At 39.8% G+C, this 16,508-nt stretch overlaps 1 protein-coding gene across 6 annotated transcripts in view; it reads left to right on the top strand.

Moving 5' to 3' along the window:
- The window catches only part of ACACA (acetyl-CoA carboxylase alpha), a 2,143,878-nt gene that overhangs the window by 1,227,576 nt on the left and 899,794 nt on the right, over positions 1-16,508 (top strand). For all 6 annotated transcript variants that reach the window (XM_044054575.1, XM_044054578.1, XM_044054576.1 and 3 more), the window contains one exon: positions 4,191-4,337. In XM_044054575.1, coding sequence (XP_043910510.1) covers positions 4,191-4,337 — 147 coding nt within the window. The remainder of the gene's footprint in view (positions 1-4,190; positions 4,338-16,508) is intronic.

Raw genomic sequence — 16,508 nt, 5'->3', positions numbered from 1 at the left:
GTAAGGGGTCCAGTGTGGGGGAATTAGCAAAATAAATAGTAATAAGTAGCTTCTTAACCCCTATTCCTCTATCAATTTTTTCTGTATCAGAGATAATTGATAAAAGCTTATATCTATCTGGTTACACATGCCATATTGTTGTTCATTGTTTTATGTAGATGATTTATAGTTTTAGATGTATATTTATGTAACATAACTGGCTTTGATATATTTTGACACCCATACACTATATTTGACAGAAAGCTGTAATCCTTTATAAGTAATGTACAGATTGCAGGCCAATCTAAACCTGCATTTATTGTTTCATTTATATAGCCTGTGTATTTTATGTAGGCAAATTGGTATTCAGCCTTGTATGTTTTAATATCTTACTTTTCCCTTTGTATGCACTTCCCTCCGAGCATCTTAATTTGAGTTATGTTATTATATTTATAACGTTTGTCTAATGGTCCAAGATGTAGATGAAATAGGCCATAAGAGACAGCCCAAGTACACTGTTGTTAGCTAAAATAAATAGTCTCTAACTGCTGGAGTAAACCTCATATCCTCACACTTTGAGTCAGGGGGTATTTTCACCAAACCTTTGTGCTTAAAATAGAGGATAACATGCAAACTGTACATAGAAAGTGACCAGACATCAGGACTGAATCTGTAACTGTAAGAGTAAGGAAGTGGGAACATACTAAGAAAATTAAAGGCCTGAAGAAAGAGAGAGAACAATGTATATGACACATGTAGCTGTATGAAGATAGCTGCATATAATGAGGTTGAAGAAATAGGTTTAGGGACAAGGGACACCATTACAAGGTCATATTATAATTCTCACAGCCCAACCCAGTATTGTCTGTCTTAACTGCTGGTTTTACATGTGCTAATTTTATAAGGTGTTACATTAATTTTGTTGTCAGATAGTGTCTTCTCAAATGAGTCCTATGGCCTTTGTTATACAGAACAATATATATATATATATATATATATATATATATATATATATATATATATATATATGCAGCATATGTTCTTTTCTTTTATATTTCACAGTATACAGTAACCTATTAAAGATCAGAAGTGTAACTTAATGTATATAATTCTGTCCTACCTCATTCATTAAGTGTACTTAGAACTGATGAACCTATGCTTGTTAATCAAACAATTCTTTTCATGATAGCCTAATTAATAATTCATATATAACTTTAATCATCTATAAGCCTTTGTGTAATTAAAACTGTTCTTTTAGAGTTTTTCTACATGTTGAAAATGGGCTGTGCTCAGTTGGACTATCCCGGTTAACAAATGGATATAAAATAGTAACGGTCATGTATCTTGATGAATTAAAAAAATAGCAGATCACTCAGCCTTGTGTTCACTTTCCTCTGGGGTTGACAGCTAACTCTTATAGATAGTGCAGATTATTCAGGCAGAGCAAGTAAATATGGTGGCATTACCCGTCAGCTGCTTAGAATGGAAGCATAAGAAAAATTATCTTGTGTTAAGTTAAAAAAATAGAAAGAAAAGACTAATAAAAGAGGAACCTAAAATGGCTCCTGCAGATTGGTGTTACTTCATAGGTTATGATGACTATCTTATGACAATATATTTTTCCAGGAGTTTGTTTGCTCTTACCTTGTATTTATGTATTTATATGTTTGTTGACTGGGGTAGAGTGCTGATCCAAATCAAACATTTTCAGCTCAACCCTGGGTCTACACACAAAATAAATACACTGCATATACAGATGCTTAACAATCATTTAAACAAGACAGTCTGTAAAAGTTAATTGCAATAGTTACATAAATCATTGTTCTTTATCAGTGATTCTGATTACAGGGTATAGTCCTGTTTAAGGTATAAAGTGCTTGTGACAGGAAGGTAGGAAGAACAAGGGCTTTGAGTTGTAAATCCAGAAATGTGAGTAAGAAATGGGGAGTAGCGAGAGAGAGAAAGGTAAAAGAAGCAGGTAGTTGTAAGTTTAGTAGGTTGGAAGTAAGGGTGTGTGGGACCCCAGAATAATAATGTCTGTTATTGGGATTAATTAGTGTAAATTGTACACTGGGCTGAGGTTAGAGAGTTCAGCATAGTTTTCACCTGGGAGATTGCATTATCCTCTTACTTTGGTGGGTTATGTGATGTGTGTAGTCTGGGAGCATTTGCATTCAGCCCGAGTGTATAGGTCTTGTATATGTTTCTTTTGGAAGGTTCTAAAGGAGGTGATGGACTTTATATTGGTAGGGAAGGATTCCCAGATGTTTCTCACAATAATGGCGAAGGAGTGAATATTGCATTGTAGATTTCTGAATGAAAGAGTGCCCCCTCCCCCCACTGTTTTTTTTCCATAGTTTGGCATTACATGTGCAGGAGTGGTTTGGAAAGTGGTGCTAGAGATTAGAGGTGTCTTGTTTCACCCAAGATTATGACACCCAGTAAATGTCTAGCTTGTTAAGTGTCATTAAAGAATATAGCAGGTGTAGCTTACTTAACATTCTCGGGCGGCCACTGTGGTGCAGCGGTTAGCGTTGCCGCCTCACAGCAAGAGGTTCTCTGGTTCGATCCTCGGCTGGGGTGCCTTCTATGCGGAGTCTGCATGTCCTCCCTGTGGTCGCGTGGGTCTCCTCCGGGTGCTCCGGTTTCCTCCCACATCCCAAAGACATGCTGTAGGTGGATTAGACACACTAAATTGACCCTAGGCTTGAGTGCGTGCGTGTGCCTTCTGTGGAAGGTTGGGCGCCGGGCTGGCAACTCGACACCTTAAAACTCCACTACCAATCATGAGCAGATGGTGATCCGCTGTGGCGACCCCTAACTGGGAGAAGCTGAAAGAAGAAGAAGCTTACTTAACATTCTCGCTGCATTTTCATGGCTAAGTTACATTTCTTGATCCTGGGTATGGTCCAAGGTAACTATGGAGAAGAAGTATTTGGGTGAGTGGAATTAGTTTAGTATTGCTTTTAATTTTGTGAGCAGGGCTGGATTGGGTATGAATATTTGCTATAGTTGTGTCTATGGAGGTTAATAGTGCAGTTGTAGGTTTTTTTTTTTTTTTTTTTTTTGCTTGGATATATTTTGAGTGGTGAGTTTAAATGTATGGCTGCTTTTATGTGGTTTAATTGGGTCTAGTGGTGATATGTAATTTTGCAATTTTATTTGGTTAAGGTTTTTTTAAGGAATATAAAAAAGTAAAGAAGGCCATATAAATGCATTTTGTCTTGTGCATCGTTCAGATATGAAGTAGTCTGTTGTGTATCTGAAGCAGGATTTTATTGCAGATACTTGTCATATTTATACTTTATTTTTATTTCTGGGTCAGAGGTGTAGTTATAATATTGAGGATTTTAGTAAGCTGTGCCAGGGTTTGATTCAGTGGCTCTGCACTGTAGCTTTATGTACTGAAGATTAAGCACAATGATGAAAGAGCTTCATAAGTAGTTTTTGATGAATTTCTGTTTTTTTTTTTTTTTTTTTGTTGAGTTGAAGGATATGGCTTGCAGGCTTATTTGGGATTTATTTAACCTGTTTTTTTGTTGTGGTGAGGGATATTTTGAAACTAATACCTATGTTCTGTTACAAAGTTTATTGATTTTTTTTGGTTTTATCATAAGGGTTTCTTTGTAAATTCCTTCTATAATTATGTCATTCGTGTATGACAATTTTAATGCAGTACTTAATTTTGTGAACACCACTAGGTGAATCCTGTAAAGTTTTATTTATTCATTAAGGAAAGTATATCAATCTTTCAAAATAGTCATTTATAGCTGAATAACTTGTCATAGGAGAAATCTAGAAAAGTTTATCTTTTTTTTTTTTTGCTTGAACGTGTTTCTTTTCTTAAGTTAAAAAATACTGTCATATTTGATGATAATTATTGAGGGAATGGTATGTTTGGTAGTATAGTGTCCTAAGTTGCAGCTACATGTGGGCTTGTGAAGTGTTTGCTCAAAAGTTTTCTGTTTGGCAGAGTGTTTGGGTATACATATTTGTTTTGTGATAATTTATTTGAACTCTTATTGTGTGTTGTGTTTTCTTTGATCTTTAGATCCTGAAGTTGTAGCAGACTGCTTGCTGACTTGTACAGAAGGGCCATTTGTATTATAATTCTGATCAGCAATCTGTTGTAAGAGTGGGAATGAGTTGGAGGTTTTAGCGAGAATGATCAAACCTGACATATGATGCTAACATCAGATTTTATTTTTCAGGCCCTGATTAATCTGTGGGAGTCCATGAATGTCCATACACATCTGCCAAATGCCCCACTGCCCTCTGACATCTTGACATATACAGAGCTGGTGTTGGACAGTCAGGGACAACTAGTGCAGATGAACCGACTTCCAGGAGGCAATGAGGTATGGCTTACCTGCTTTATAAAACTGTAGAAGTACTTTCTGTCTATCAGTCAATGACAGTACCTGCTTTTTACAGCAGATGTTATCACATCAATATTGAATATGTGCCTTTCATATAGTGTCATTTTTATACAGCTGTAGGAGATGAATACAGTCTGTCCTTCCTGTAGAGCTCATGCAAAATATACAAATGTTGGGCTGTTTCACTGCAGCTCTGTAGAGCTTGCTGTAGCCAGACATATAGGGCATAGCTGTAATAAGTCTGTACTGAGGGGGTATAGTTGTTAAGAGCTGCTGTCTTACCTTTTCCACACTGATGTGCATCTGTATTACAATAGTTTAAAGACAGTGCTTGTTAAATATGTTAAAATCATTATTTTGTGTCATCAGTAGTGGGATTAGTTTTCTTTTTGCTTTGTCAGTAAATGTGTATCTTAGTCATATTTATTAAGCATGTTATATTTGTTTAATGTAAACAGCACACAGTACGATTTGCAGGTGCCTCATCATAATGTATGAAAGAGACCAGCAGTGTCCCCTAGGGCTGGGCGATGGGACCTCCTCTTTTTTAATATTTACTTCTCATATCTCTAAGAAGACAGTCAAGATCTCTGGGTAGCAAAGCCTGCAGATGACTATAAACAGTGGAGTGTTATTAAGTCATCCTGTGACACATGCCTTCTCTAGAATGAAATCTCCTTAATAAACTCTTGGTGTGCCAAAAATGGGCTCAAACTAAAAATTGTAGCATCATCACTTTTGGTAGACCGAGCCCCTCCCTTCATCTTGCTGTATAGACAATACACCACTGCAAAACAAAAATTTAGTCAAGGGCATAAGTACTTGGACAGACAACTCCCTCTCTTTTAACCATCGTGATAACAGTTGTGATGAATTCCTTTTATTTAGCCCACCTAATATCAACATGGTCTAAAGAGTAATCACTCCGTTATACTCAGCATCGATCAGGCCAATTATTGAGTAATTTTGATTAGAAAGACCCCAAAGGTTCCCAACTAAAAATATCACAGCCCTAAAGTCCCAGAGTTACCAAAAGAGTCTGGAAGCTCTGTCCTTTATTCATTGTCTTGTAGACTTTTGAGGTGAGATTTCTGTCTAACCTACCATGCGATTAGAGACCTGATTGTCCTGGACCTCCCGTATGTCCTCAAGTCCAATATTTTCCACCAGTACTAGAACCAGAGATGTAAAACTTCACTATTAGGTAAACTAAACATGTTAGAGGACAGGTTAATAACCAAACACCTTCCAAACCTTTGGAATAAACTTCCCCTGTATGTTAAGCAGTGTGACGCAATATCTTACAACCTAGATGACTAGAGGGGTATCCACAAATTTAGTATGGCTCTGATCCTCCTGGAAAAAGGAGGTGCATCCTGAGGAAGGGTATTGGCAAGACATTAATAGTCATAACACTTAATGGCCTTGGAATATCTATAAATGAAATGCATAACTAATAACTGTATATTTGTCTAGTTCACTACTGCTCATTTATATAATTTAATTTTGTTCATGTATATTCTGATGTATGTTTACTGGCATTTGATCCAGGTTGTGATTGAACATGATTCAGCATTTAGGGATGGTTCATTTACCTGATTAACAAAGAAAAGAAATAAACAAATAAAGCACTGGTAGTCTTACATTTGATGTACTACTGCTGTTTTCAGTCAAGCAGTTCATGTAACACCGTGTTTTGTAATTTTTCCTTATTTCTGTGTTAAAAGACTTGAGGACCACAGGAAGTATAATCACTACAACTTACTGCACAACTGTGTTATAGTACCGTAACACAGCACTGATGTATTTGATAAAGCTTGTCACTACAGTGTTGAGAGCTGGTATTCTGTGTCAAATGTGTATAGAAAAAAAATTTAGTGAGATGCTTAGAGTTATCCCTTACAAGGGTTTCCTGACATTTGTATGTATGTGTGGTTTAAGTACATTTCTGTGCTGTACTTTTTATGTCGCTGGTAGCCCCCCTTGGCACCCATACAGTGCCCTGCTGTCTGTGGCTGAGCTTGTTTTAGATCAGCAGATCCTGTTTGGGCATCCTGCAGACTACTACAGCACCAGAAACGAGAAAGAGAGACTTTTTGTGCTAACTACAAGTACTTTTTGATGATTTTAGTCATTTTTATCAGAAAGCTTAAAAAGTAGACTAGCTACTTATTTCACTGTATTTCTGCCTGTAAGTTGTTTTCCAGTTGTGCATTTGCCTTGCTTTATTTAAAAAGTTTAAATTTTCAAATTTCTAATTTTGAAAAAGTTCTAATTGAGTTTACTATTCTGGGCTATACAAATAGAATTAACCTTTCTGTGCTTATTTACTGTATAACTGCATTGTTTAGCCTAATTTAACCCCCCAAAAAATTATCTCTTGTTTGGACTATCCTTTTCTAACTAGAATAGTGCAGTTTCCAGGCTTTGCTGGTTGTAGGACTTTAGTTTCAGTGTTTAGAGTTATCCAGGCCTTGCTGTGGTAGAGGGAGGTCCCACTGCTTACCAGTGAGAGTGGGAGAATTGTGCTGCCTATCTTAACACTAGAGGAATGGTTTCCAGCTTTGAAATTGCAATTTTTATTGGCCATTTTGGGCTGATTTCTAGCCCTTTCAACTTTCTGGCATAAGTACACGCATTGGCGCACCGTGGGGCTAAGGTTAAACTATTCCCGGTGCCAGAAACTCTGCTCTTCAAATTTTCCCTTAGAACCAGCTAGTTTATCAGCAGTAGCACTAAAATCTGTATACCTGTGACTAGCACTTGCTCTAAAACTCACTAAAAAGCACTCAGAAGCCTTAATGTGTTACAAACACTCACCTTTCCTTGGTAATAAGGAGAAAATAGTCGTAGGTACTAGACAGCCTTAACTTGCAATTACCTTGCCAAAAAGTAAGGGAAAACAGCTCTTGTACTATACAAAGAAAGCGCCTTACCAGGCATGTCCAAGGGTCAGCTTCCGGTGATTTCTCCTGTCCACCTGGTGAATCTGGGCATACTGGGGCAATGCAGCGACTGCCTCATGTACACAGACAACCCTCTCCTCCTACCAGCAAATACTACAACCTGCGAGAGATGCAATTACATAGCCAAACTGGAGGCAAAGCTCTCTCCAGCCAAGATTGTGCTAGACAGTCAAGAGGAGAAGGTTAACATACACACAACACCTCAAACAACACACACTCCTTCAAAACTCACATATGCAGACGCTCTTAACATTAACCTGCCCAAGCAACAAGGATCTCCGAAGATGAAACGCAAACAAATACCACCCCCAAACACAACCAACGTGTCACATAGCTCACAACACCAGTGTGCCACCCAACAACAGCCCCTAAGGCAAGACGATGTACCCAACACTTCAGTGTACCTGACTATAGAGTCACCTAAGACTAATGTCTCACTCACCAGGCTGAACATGGAAAAAATTACAGTTAGTTGCCTGCTGGGTGCCAGGATCCACCACATAACGCATGCACTCAAGTCACTCCACAACAGGTACAAATATGACTGTGTCATTGTCCATGTTGGAGTAAATGACTTGAGACGTACCTCCCTGGACTACATGAAAAGAGACATGGAAGAGCTCCCGGATCATGTAGCCCAGGCAGGTAATGACCCTAACCCTGAGTAGCATCCTGCCATCGCCCAGAATGATTGACTTTAATAATTGGCTAAGTTTCTGGTGTCATTCAAAGGGGATCCAGTATCTGTCTGCCTGGGACGACATGATCATCAAACCACGATTCTTTGCAAGAGATGGTTTGCACCTCTCGCCCCTGGGATTCAGGTTACTGGCTAAGGCACTTGCCACCCTTATAGTGCCTTTTTTAGGCAAGGTTCAAAGGACAAAACTACCACCGTAATGGGTACAAGCAAGCAAAATCTGAAGGTAATGCTACTCAATGCTAGAAGTCTAAACCTCAAGATGCACTCTCTCGAGGCTCTCCTAAAAATGGAGAACATCGATATCTGTGCAGTAACTGAGACCTGGTTCAAAGCTCCAAAGAGCACCCCTGCAATACCAGGCTACAACTCATACCATACTCTTCGGCCACCAAACCAGGACCAAAGCACTAAAGGTGGAGGTGTGTCCATATTTACCATATTTACCAAGGATATTCACACCTCCAGGCTGGTTACCCAACACAATGCATCTGAAATTCTCCAGGTGCAACTAACACTAGGTAAGACTGCAATACGAATTGTAGCTTACTACAGATTCCCACTACACCTTTCTAAACATACTGGAAAATATTAAAATAAACCAAACACCCTACTACTGGGTGATTTCAACTACCCTGGCATTAACTGGGAAAACTACTCCTGTACCAACACCTTTGCTCAATGTTTTTTGGAATTCATAAATTCCAATGCCGTGGAGCAACTAATTCATAATCCCACCAGGGGTACCAATATTCTAGACCTGGTCATTACCAACATGGGAGATCAATGCTCCACACCAGTGGTCACCCCCTCGTTGGTCAGATCAGACCATAGGCTAATCACCCTTGACATCCCCATCCCACCCCACCCCCCTTTAAGGAAACATCCATAAAAAAACTTCTCTAAAGCCAACTTCATGCTTCTTAAGTCAGAAGTAATGCACTTCATGACACCCATGTAGATGGGAACTGGAAGTTCAACTGCTGAATCCTACACTAAGGTGCTGTACAAGCACATTCAGTCATGCATGGACTGAGCCATCCCAAATAGAACCAAGATGCTGTCCTTTAAAAAAGCGAAGCCAATCTGGTGGTTCCCTGCCATAACCAAGCTGGTGGTTCCCTGCCATAACCAAGCTGTACAACAGAAGGAAGAAACTGTTGCAGAAAAGAAGAAGAACCCAAGATTCAAAAACTCCCTCACTGGCCTCAGTAGAAAGTTGAGATCCCTCATAAAATCTTTCAAAGCTAGTTACGAAAACAAAATTGCCAAAGATTCCAAAGACAACCACAAGGCATTCTATAGCTATGTCAAGAATCTAAATAGCAATACTCAGATCTGCTCTGAGCTACAGCAGAATGGCACTAGATATACTGATCCCAAGGATAATGCCAATATCCTGGCAGATAGATTCAGTGCCGACTTCACTGCCCTCTCATCCCCTAAAGGGTTCATCCCAATACCGAAATAATGCCAAATTCCGGTAATCATGGCCACTCAAGTAAAAAACAAACTCTCCAAAGCCAAGAATACAGCATCCATGGGATCAGATGACATCCCGGGCTGTGTACTGCATGAACTACAGAATGAACTGGCACCTCACCTATGTGTCATGTTTAATCATGGCCTCACCTCAGGCTTTGTGCCCACAGAGTGGTGCACAGCTACAGTCATCCCACTCCACAAGGGGGTATCCACTTTGGATCCCGGGATCTACCATCCTATCAGTTTGATGAGCCTGATCTGCAAGGCCATAGAACATATTATCATGGAACTTATAAACAAAGACATTGGCAAGCTTCAAACACTGGACCCCACCCAGTTTGGGTTCATGAAGGGCCGATCTTGCCTCCTGAACCTGATCGATTTCTTTGAATCAGTCTCCAGAGCTGTGGATGAGGATAAGGTGGTTCACACAGACTACTTGGACCTCACCAAGGCTTTTGACAATATCCCCCACTCTGGAATCATAGATAAACTTACTAAGCTGGGCATTAATCCCTACGTCACTCGATGGGTTGCAAACTTGCTTACTGACAGAACACACACTGTAAAAGTAGCCTACTCCAAATCCAGCTCCAGACAAGTGGTGTACCACAGGGTTCTGTCCTTGGACCACTCTTGTTTGCCATCTACTTCTCTGAAGTACAGGCCAACACTAAGGGACTCTGGCTTACAAAGTCCGCAGATGACTGTAAGCTAGGAGCCAATACTGAATCCCCAAATTATGTGGATATACTATAAAAGAGCCTTACCGAAACAGATGCCTGGTACCAGAGCCATGGGCTCAAGCTAAATGCCAAAAAATGTATAGTTGACCCCTTTGGGAAAAACCACGTACCTGTGAAATACCACATAGGTGGCAGTACACTAAATACTGAAAGTGTGATAAGAGACCTAGGGACACAGGTGGACAGTAGTCTCACCTTTGATAACCACATAGCAGCCACAACAGTTAGAAAATCTTTCAACGTGGCACACCTCATCATTAAGGGCTTTTCATCCAGAAAAAAGGAGGTCATTGTCCCTCTGTACACATCCCTCATTAGACCCATTATAGAATACAATGCCCCATTTGGTATGTACCTCACAAGACATCTGCAACAACTAGAAAGGCTGCATAAATACCTCACAAAAAGAATCACAGGCCTAAAGCAGATGCCTTATGCTGACCGTCTAAAGAAACTCCAGCTGTACTCTGTCGCATATCGCTTACTCAGAGGCGATTTCTGCCTAACATACAAGGCCATGTCAAACCCAGAGTTGTTGGACATGCTACACTTAAAGAAATCCCAATCCCTCCGAGCCACATGCAACAGGGATCTTAACCTTGTCATTACAATGAATAGAAGATGCTGGAGGGATAGGTTCCTGACCCAGAGACTCCCCATACTCTGGAATAGGCTGCCCATACATTTCAGGCAGAGCGCCTCACTGGTCCTCTTCAAGAGGAACCTTGACGATTGGATGGGAGATAGGAAATTTACCCCGGGGATCACATCAGTAGCCCTGCTTAGACAGGTGTCCAGGAAAGTAAATATTTGTGGGAAGCAATAGCCAGGGAATCGTTATGGCTAGGCTTGTATCGGCCCTAGGGCCGATAGCCTAGTACCTACCTATGAACCTAAAGCTGCTACATACTCTGTAATGTATGGCATATTGCTTTGTACCCATACAGGGTCTGTAGTACGAAATCTGCTTGCATTTACAGTTGGTGCAGTAAAGCCCCATTCATGAATTTAATTACAGGCATGTAGGAGGTTGAACTATATTTTCTAAATCTTTAAAAACTGAAACTATGCAAAAGAAAACATGCAAAAAGGAATGACGAGAGGTGCTGGCAGTGGTGGTGAGTTCCCACAGCTTTACTCCTGCTTTCTATGGGTATAGTGTACCCGTTATTACCAGCAATGTCTGTCAGTGCACAGTGGCACGTGCTTCCTTTGATTTGAGGCACAAGTTCATTTGTCAGCATAGTTATTTGGTTTCACTTACATAAACATTTTGCAATAAATTGGCTTTTTATCATCTTTCATGTAAATACATGCTTGAACACATCTTATACCTCTCTGATAGCTGCTACTTTGGAAAGGTGAAAAATGAGCCAAAGTCCATGTAATCTGCCACTGCTCTGCAGATTTATTATCCATGTGCCACTGTAAGGGTATAACAGAAGCAGAGCAGAGTTGCAGATGCCTGTACTGCTTCAGACCTAACCAGCTTTCCTGTTTTGCCCCTTAAAGTTGCTGGAACTGCAGAGCACCCTACTGAGCAGAGGAGAATTTTAATTTCTGAACCTGAATATATTTATTGATAATATTCTGTAACCTCCTACAAAAATATATCTGTTGTCTAGTATTTAAAACATTTCCTTCTGAAGACATAGTTGTTTAACTTAACATAAAAATGATGGTTATTTGCAGTGCTGTATGACTTTGCAATGTTTAGCAATCCTGGCTTGATTTTTGTTTATATAACCTCTGTGTGTTCCTGTGAAGGACCTAAATTAACCTTCTTTTAGTCCATTTCCCATGTTTGACTGTCTGGCCTCCCCTCCCACCTAACCGCTACTGACACATTCATTCTCCAAAGAGGCAAAATCATACTGTTTGATCTTTCCCTTTGGGGCAAGAATGAGGGACAAGGAGTGGTATCATCATCTGTAGTGGGGATTGGGGTTTCCTAATTTCTGTCCTAGCATCCCCCGCCGAGGCTCTGACTTTACAGGATACTTGCATCTGAGGATACATTATTGTTTCTATGCATGCTGTCCCTGGTTGCTCTATTACATAACACTGCAAACACAGAACATAGTCTTCCCTTTGGAGCAATCATGGCACTGTCCCTCCAAAGGTAGATGCGCCAGTATATGTCATTCAGCTTCTATCTCCCAGTGCCAACTGCTCTAGCATCCAAGCCACTTATCGAGCTTGGATCATCTGGGATAAAGTCGGGTCGAGCTTGATTCATCTGGGGCAAAGTCAGTGCTATATACTTCTAAGCCACAGAGTGCTGACAGCACCTAAAGTAAAGTTGGTGTTTAAGTTTCTCATTCAAATAATAGAAACATGTTAAAAATGAAGATTTTGCAGAAAATATCTTGATGGACATTGCAGTCTGTCTGTTTCTGTACTTTAATAGAAGTTATTCTTTCGTGTGTGGTGTTGTTTTTCTTTTGGCTTTTCCCGGTTAGGGGTCACCACAGTGGAACTCCGGTCCACTAATGATTGGCAGTCGATTTTTACGGTGCCAAAGTGCCAGCCCGACACCCAACCTTCAACTAAGGCATGCCCATTCACGCATGTCTTTCAAACACCACTCGACCATGGCGAGGACATGCAAACTCCACAAGAAAGGTGCTCCAGCCGAGAATTGAATGGGAGAACTTCTTGCTGTGAGGTGACAATGCTACCGCTACACCACCGTGGCTCTTTTTTATTCTTTCTTGTTTAAAATCCTTAAAATGTGAAAATTTTGTTGCAGTTCTCATTGGTTTGAACCACAAGTAAAAGAAAAAAAATGTATGTTTGTGGTTACATCCCATGGAAGTGTTGGCCTGGAAGGAGACAGAGCTATCTTGATGGGTTATATCAGTTGGGGAAGTGAGTGACCCTCTTGTACTGAGGCCACTTGCATCCTAAATCCTGTTCAGTACTTGCCATCTGCAGGGGGGATTAGAGACTTAGTGTAGAACACCCTTGCATCTCACAAGTGATGGCTCTTTTCACCTCTACTTGGCTGCTACTGCTTAGAAGAATGATTGAGCTGTAGAATTGTTGCCTCACAGGGGAATGAATGGGCTAGTGGAATAAGTGGAGAAAGGGTAGCATGATGGTAACTGAGGCAGGCAGAAAAATATAACACAAAAAAAAAACTGACCAGTGCATCTTAGCATAAATTTTGAAAGTGACACAGGAAGGGAGGGTAGCAAGACTAGGGGAAATGATTGGTACAATGATGGGCTCAAAGTAAAGGGGCATGGTGAAAGAGGACCAAAGTCGATTGTAAAATGAGTGGGGTAGGAATGTAGAGAAAAGACCTAATGAGTAACAATGCAAGAAGGCATCATTTTTTTATTTTAATTATCCTTTGACAACTGGGAAAGTCTGACTGAGCCAATTGCTCATTTTCAGCAAAGTCCTGGGAGAAAAGCTCCACTACAGATCCAAAAACATTTAAACGGGTTTCAAATAACTATATACAAGAGGAAGAATCACCGCAGCAGAATAAATATTTTACAATGAATTGAGGAAAAAAGCTCAACAAAAACACTGGAATCTTGTCCAAGAAATGAACAGGATGGAAAGGTAAAGGATGGATGATTTATACAAACCTCTGCAGATAACAAGAGGTGAAGATAAAATGGTTATTAAATGTAGGTTGGACACAGAAAGAGGAATGGGTTGGACACAGAAAGAGGAATGGGAAGGAGATAGAGGAAATTGAGAAGAAATATGGTTCATGTTAGGTAGAGCCATAATTCTGACTAGTGTCTGAGATCTACACTTGAAGATACTGCATAGATCGCAACTCACTCCCATAAGATTGGAAATAGAAGGAAGCACAGGTAATGATAAGTGCTTTGGATGTTGAGATGAAATGGCAATCATATGAGTAATCCATATGTTCTGTAGATGAAAGTGGATTAGGGAACTGTAGGGAAGGATGGTAGAGGAGTGGGAAAAATTGGAAGATCAAACTGAAGAACATATGGGCACTCTGCTAACTGAGGCTGGACTCTGAGCAGTAGAGTACAAATCCCAGCATAAGAGAATTGATTCTACTCTAGGAGGTGGGATTAAGAATTGCATCATGTTACACTGGAAAGGGAACATACAAGGGTAAGAGATAAATGTACTGGTAATCAGTGAAGCCATTTTATGGAGAATTATCTGAGAACTCGAGCCAAGGCAAGAAGGAGAGAAAAAGCTAGATAAATGGGAACCAGTAGAAAGGAGATACATGTCTTGATAGACCTAAGCTTAGGGAACTCCATCCCATCAGATCATGAAGAGGATTACAGAGGAAAAAGATCCAAGGACTGGTGGAAAGACAGACATTGGGGAGGAGCAAGGAGAGCAGAAAACAAAACAATTGAAGTGGGGGGAGGGGTTGTTCTGCTATACTTCCCAACTAACCAACTGATATAACCCATCAAAATAGCTTTGCCTCCTTCGAAGTCAACACTTCTATGGCATGTCACTACAAACTTATATTTTTTCTTTTACGATGAATCATACCAATGATGACTGCAACTTTTAAGGATTTTAAACAACAAAGAACGTACTACAGTTAAAGTAATGAAATAGACAAACTAGAATGTCCAAGAATATATTTTCTGCAAAATCTTCATTTTTAACTAATTTTTATTACTTTAATGAGAAACCTAAATACAAGACCCAAGCTCGACCCAGCTTTGCCCCAGATGACCGAAGCTCGACGAGTGACTTGGATGCTAGAGCAGCTGGCATTGGGAGATAGGAGCTGAATGTCTTATACTGGCATATTGGGTCTATATCAGAAGATCGAAGTTTCAAAACTTTGAGTCTGATATGGCTGATACCATATGATCAAAGTCTTGAAACTTTGAATCTTTTAACGGAGATCTCCATGCAGTGCGGAAAGGGAAGATTTCCCTTTTCTGCACTGTAGTGCAATCTCGGAGTTGGTATATTTAAGTAGCAGGGGTGTGGGGGTGCAGGGAGGCTTGCCATCTGCTTAGAGCGTTTAAATGATTTGTTTTTGTAGGTTGTTGTTTTTATTACATTTTCGATGTTTCAGGACTTCGATTATATGGTGTAAACCATATCAGATTCGAAGTTTTGAAACTTCAATAATGTAATATAGACCCTGGCTCATCTACCTTTGGAGGAACAGTGCCATGGTTACTCCAAAGGGAGGGACTATGTTCTGTGCTTGCAAAGTTATGTAGTAGTGCAACCAGGGACAGCATGCATAGAAACAATAAATCGTCCTCAGATGCAAGTATCCTGTAAAGTCAGAGCCTCAGCGGGGGATGCTAGGACTGAAAATAGGAAATCCTGATCCCCACCATAGATGATGATACCACTCCTTGTTCCTCATTCTTGCCCCAAGAGGAATGATCAGACCATAAGATTTTGCTTTTTTTGGGAATGAATGTGTCAGTAGGGGGTCAGATGAGAGGGGAGGCCTGATAGTCAAATGTGAGAACTAGACTAAAAGAAAGTTAATTTCAGGTCCTTCCCAGGAGCAGACAGAGGTTATGTCTCCTCCCTGCCTACCTATGGGACTACATATGTGTGTATTTTTCACTGGCTGTCTTATTGCTAAGGTCAATAAATATTTCACAAATGCACGCGTGCACTCACACGCACATATAGATATATATGTATTTATGTATGTATGTGTATATATATATATATATATATGTATATATATATATATATGTATATATATATATATGTATATATATATATATATATATATATGTATATATATATATATATATATATATATATATATATATATATATATATATATATATATATATATATATATATATATATATACATTGTATGTGGAGGCGCACCTTTTTATTGAGTAGTCCCTTTGTCAAAATGGGAGAAAGCCAGTGTAGCTGTTCAAAAATCAGCTTGTCAGACCTTACCAGTTTTGTCACCTTGAGATTGGAGTACAGTGGGGATCAGGGAATTTGCCCTTTCCTCCACTGAAATGTGATCACGGAGATATTACATATAATCAGCAAGGGGTGTGGGGGACTCAACTGTGCTTGCTTCCCACCACCCCACCCCCGAAAAAAACAGTGGTTTAGGGTTTGTCAAATTTTTTTTTTTTTTTTTATCCTTTGTGGATTGGTGGTTTACTGTTGATAATTTGTTTGTACATTTCAGCGTGTCTATGATTAACTATTCTTCTACACACACACAACACACACACACACACACACACACACAAATGATGAGCAAATAAGCAGCCAATTCA

The sequence above is a fragment of the Protopterus annectens genome, chromosome 13.part0, assembly GCF_019279795.1.
Source record: "Protopterus annectens isolate FY-2018-M chromosome 13.part0, PAN1.0, whole genome shotgun sequence".
Classification (NCBI taxonomy): Eukaryota; Metazoa; Chordata; order Ceratodontiformes; family Protopteridae; genus Protopterus; species Protopterus annectens.
The sequence above is the reverse complement of the archived record's forward strand: the minus strand, read 5'-3'. Positions and strand labels throughout refer to the sequence as shown.